Genomic DNA, 5,248 nt, shown 5'->3' with positions numbered 1-5,248 from the left:
AATAAGGAGACGAAAACGGCCGCGGACGCTAAAGACGCGACACCGAAGGTAGACGGCTCCGTTCGCTCGCCCGGCACAGTTAGGACTGGTCACCGGTTGCGGTACGCGCGACGTAATCGCAACGGCGTTACGCTTTTAGGCCTTTGCACATTGACCGGGCCTCCACCCGATATAGCCATAGGTGCTGGGTCTTTATGTAAAGGCGCCGAGTTTCGAACATGCTCCCCCATTGGGAGGTGCAGCCTCACAATTGCGAATTTGAACTGGTTCTGGGAGACAAGCTGTGGTGATGTGTTGTGGCACGCCAATTCCTGCTACGTCGCGACGATATTATTCTAAAACAACAAAAAAAATATAACTAACAAAAACAAAATGATTATTAGACATATTAAATAATCACAGATACAGAGGGTACACACTCAGTAAAATACATAAGATTCATGAGACACGTAAGGTGCATAAAGTAAATACGGTACAAAAAGTAAACATTATAAGACATAAAAGAAAAATAATAATATATAATTAATAATAATAATAATAAAGAAATAATCATAATAATAATAGGGGAGCCGAGGCTAACGGTGACACATGACAGGGCATGGACTGTTAACATTATTGACAACCGAGGTAACCTAAAAAACAAACGGTACAAAGTCATAGAATTATGATACCTCCTTATGTTTTTGGTTGAATTCTCGTCCCCGGAATCTAAGGGACCGCCATTTGTAGAACCCACAGGGGCGTAGCCATGCAGTATACAACAATGGATTAATACATTTGCAATAGCATTAACATAATATATATATACCATATTATATTGTTGTGGGGCGGGTGTTACACTTTGGTCAACCAGAGCAAGCAGGTCCCTGCGACCTACTGTTCCATAGGTAACTTTACTAATTTGACTACCGGCCTAGTGAGCTCCCCCAACGCGGTGTTCAGTTTTACTACTCGTACTACACCGTCGTTACCAGGCGTCACATCTATAATGCGGCCCAAACGCCAGGTCATGGGTGGATTTGGATCCTTTACTACCACCATATCACCACATTTTAAATTGGGCACATCATTTGTCCACTTGGATCGGACTTGAAGGGAACTCAAATACTCAGTCGACCACCTGCGCCAAAAAGACTGGTGGCACTGGTGCAATAGTTTCCATCTGTTTATTACCCTAGCACAGCTTTCGGGTACTGGCATGTCTGGAACCGCCAACAGCGGTTGACCAATCAGGAAATGTCCCGGTGTCAAATAGTCGACGTCCATCGGAGATGATGACATCGGGGTTAACGGCCGAGAGTTCAATACGGCCTCGATGCGGCAGAGTACAGTGGTCATCTCCTCCCAGCTAAAATTATGGACACCAATGACTCGTATCAAAAGGGTTTTGAATGACCGTACCGCAGCCTCCCACAGGCCACCGAAATGCGGTGCACTCGGTGGGTTAAAATGCCATACGCAAGGAGTATGGGAGGTTAATGCGTGTCGGATAGTCGGATCATTAACCAAGGTGCGGAGGTACTTTGCTGCTCCCACGAAATTCGTGCCACAGTCGGAGAATATGTCAGTAGGGAGGCCCCGACGTGCGGCAAATCGATCGAAAGCTGCCAGGAACGCATTAGACAGCTCGGACGACTTCCAGATGAACGGCTTTAGTTGCCATACACACGAACACTGCCACGTAAATTTTATATTGTCGGGCCTTACGTAAACGACACTCACGCATGGACAGTGGCCCTGCGTAATCAATGCCCACGCGAGTGAATGGACGACACATCTGGACACGGGAGCTTGGTAAGTCTGCCATCATTGGGTGGGGACTTTGGGCGAGAGTTCTCACGCAGATCGTACATTGACCAATGACACGACGGATCACCGCCCTCACCGATATTATCCAAAATTGTCTTGTGATCAATGACGTATTACTCGAGGTCCGGAGTGACATGTGACCAGGTGCCAATGGCGAGCAAGAAGTGTTGATAAGTGAGAGTCCTTAGCCAACAGAATAGGCTGTTTTTCGGCACTGGTTAGATTAGAACGCGTCAGACGACCTCCGACACGGATAACACCTCGTGCGTCGACGAAGGGCCGCAGACCAAATGACCGTTGTGCAGGGCGGCCGCGCGCTAGATCCTCGTGGAGTTTGGACAACCAACGGACTTGAGACTGTTTAACTAAGACAGTGAGTGAGTCGTCAAGTTCCTCGCGAGTCAAATACTCTGAAGTGTATTTCTGTTTCCGGGCTCGGCCTGCGACGCGAATCAACCAGGCCACAACTCTGACCATGTTGTGGTATGAAGAAAAACGACTAAACCACTCTACCTCAGGCTCGATTTGGACAGACAGCGAAATGACTTTGATTTCCGGTAGCTGCTCCATAGGCACCGCTGCGACCGACATGTCCCAAGCTTCAACAGTGCCCTTGAGGAAAGCAGGACCCGACCAGTATAATACATGATTAACCAAGTCTGAGGGCATCAACCCTCTGGATGCACAATCTGCCGGATTCTCAGCCGACCGGACGTAACCCCACTGGCAGGTTGGTACCAACTGACGGGCTAAATGCACTCGGTTCGAGACAAACACTTTGAAACACGTATGAGGGTTAACTAGCCATGATAGCACTATCTGAGAATCCGACCATGCAAAGATACCGTCGAAGCGGAGTCGGTCCCCAAAAACTGTTAGGAGGCGAGCCAGCCAACGGGCCAGAAGCACGGCCGCACATAATTCCAATCTTGGGATCGTGCTAGTCTTCATGGGGGACATTTTGGTTTTGGAACCAAGGAGATGTACGGTGACCAGTCCTGAAGATGACGTTACTCGCAAATATGCTACCGCGGCATATCCTTGTTCCGACGCGTCACAAAATCCACATAAATGCACGTTGGACCTGGTGGTTGTCAATAGAAAACGCGGGATCTCGATTTTGGACAACACTGGAAGGTCGTTGAGCAACAGCTTCCAGGTAACACCTAGGTCATGTGGTAAAGGGTCATCCCATCCCAGTTCAGACTTCCAAATTAACTGCATAATATGTTTTGCATGAAAAATCACAGGAGCAAGGAATCCAATCGGGTCAAAGATCCTGGCGATAATAGATAACACGGATCGTTTGGTGACAACTGTTGTTAACGGATGGACATCAAAACCAAAAACGTCCTTGGTCGGATGCCAGCGCAAACCTAACACCTTGATCATACATCCTTCTTTCTCATCGAAGTTGATGACGTCGGAAATGCGATCAGCTTCCGCAATCTCTGACATTACGCGGGGTGAATTGCTCGACCACTTTTTCAGTTCAAGTGCAGAGCGCCCCAGCACGGCTATCAACTCGGACTGTACCTTCGATAGGAGCTCCTCGGTGTCGGCTCCGAGACAAATGTCGTCAACGTATGTCTGGTATCTCAGCCCGTCCCGGACCTCCGGAAAGTCCTGGCACTCATTATCAGCGATGTCCTTCAGTACGCGCAATGCCAGGAAGGGGGCGCAATTAACTCCGTACGTGACGGTGTTTAGCTCATATTCTTTTAGCTCCTCTACAGGTGAAAACCGCCAGAATATGTGTTGGAAGCGCCTATATTCCGGGCGTATGAGGATTTGCCGGTACATTTTACACACGTCGGCGGTGAAAACAAACTTATGAAGGCGAAAACGGGTCAAGATGTCCAGGATATCCAACTGCAATTTCGGCCCAGTGTGTAAGCATTGGTTTAGAGACAGTTGCGAATTGGCCTTGGCTGAGGCGTCAAATACCACTCGTATCTTGTTAGCCGCATTGAAGACCGGGTGGTGGGGTATGAAGTACGTCCCGGCATCAGCCGCAATATTCATGTGTCCCAACGACTCATATTCTGACATGAACTCCCTGTATGCAGCGTAGAGCACTTCATCGGCCTGGAGCTTCCGTTCCAGGTTCTGGAAACGACGTATGGCGATTTGGCGGGACCCCGGGAATGATTCATCACGATGACCGGGCCTGAACGGCATGGGCACCACAAATCGTCCATTAAGGTCACGATACCGCTCAGCGCTATAGACAGCTTCACATTGACCCTCATCATGGAATGTAGCCGGGGCTGTATCAGGTTCTTCCACTTGCCAAAATCGCTGAACCATGTCCTCAAGTGACACAGCAAGGGTGACAACAGAATGAGACTGATAAGTATCAGGTTCTGTCGTGGAAACGGGACCAATAACGATCCATCCGAATATTGACCCATACGCCGCAGGTAAGGAGGGGTCCAGTAAGACGCGTTTCCCATCCATAACTTGGGAGAATACGTCAGCTCCTAACAATAACTCAACTGGAGCCGGATTATCAAACCGCGGGTCGGCCAAGGCCAAGTGGCAAAACTTCTTCACCATTTCTGGCGGCAGCCGTTGCGAAGGCATTTCAGTTGTTATTCTAGGTAAAACCCACGCCTTTAGCTCTATGGGGTGCTCATCATTGTACCTAGGCGTAATAAGACAGTCAACCCTACCTTTGACTTGTAGAACCGCGACCCCGGACACGCCCGTCAACGGAGCAGTCCACTTATTACGCGTCAACCCCAACCGTTCGACACAGGGAACCGACATGATACTTATCTGCGATCCTGAGTCGATTAAGGCGCGTACCGGCTGCATGCACCCATACCGGTCACGCACGTGAACCACAGCGGTCCCCAGCAATATAGTAGGATGTTTCGATGAGCTAACGTGGCAGGCACTTGTCGAGGGGATGGGTTGTGAGTCCGTATCGATGTCCTTATGGAGTAGAGTATGGTGGCGACCATGGCAACGGGCACATGGCTTGGATACTCTGCATTTTGTCGACCAGTGGGTGGAGTTGAGACAACGGAAGCACAGTCGTTTATCACGTGCAGCTGACACGCGATCACTCACTGACATTTGGGCAAACGCGTTGCACGACGTAGTGACGTGATCTCCCGAACAAAACAAACACTTTGACGGAGCAGTACCCGTTGGTTTTGTGGTTATCATCGCCACCTTTGGCTTCCTGCCAACATGGGTTGACGACGTGGACTTAATATGGTACGGAGCTGACGGGGACACCCCAGAGCCTTTCGAGAAGTTCACGGCCTCTAAAAGGGTCACACGATCTTTGACGTAGCCAACCATATCCAGAATAGATGGAAAGTTGTGTTTGTTGGCTGCTTCGAAACCCTTCCTAGTGGAATATGGCAAACACCGAGAAGCTAAAGAAAACAATACGAATTCACCAAGGTTTGGAATACGCAACGTG

General features: G+C 49.2%; 1 protein-coding gene across 1 annotated transcript; it reads right to left on the bottom strand.

Annotated features, from left to right (window-relative positions):
* Positions 1-1,911: 1,911 nt before the first annotated feature.
* LOC126555053 (uncharacterized) lies at positions 1,912-5,124 on the bottom strand. Its single transcript, XM_050210020.1, has one exon. It carries the CDS (start codon positions 5,122-5,124, stop codon positions 1,912-1,914), a length of 3,213 nt encoding a protein of 1,070 aa, XP_050065977.1.
* Between the last annotated feature and the right edge of the window lie 124 nt (positions 5,125-5,248).

Source organism: Aphis gossypii, unplaced genomic scaffold, assembly GCF_020184175.1.
Source record: "Aphis gossypii isolate Hap1 unplaced genomic scaffold, ASM2018417v2 Contig00697, whole genome shotgun sequence".
NCBI lineage: Eukaryota > Metazoa > Arthropoda > Insecta > Hemiptera > Aphididae > Aphis > Aphis gossypii.
The sequence above is the reverse complement of the archived record's forward strand: the minus strand, read 5'-3'. Positions and strand labels throughout refer to the sequence as shown.

What these genes read in the sequence shown, in the direction of transcription:
- LOC126555053 (XM_050210020.1), bottom strand. Translation starts at nt 5,124, where the DNA reads ATGGTTGGCTACGTCAAAGATCGTGTGACCCTTTTAGAGGCCGTGAAC.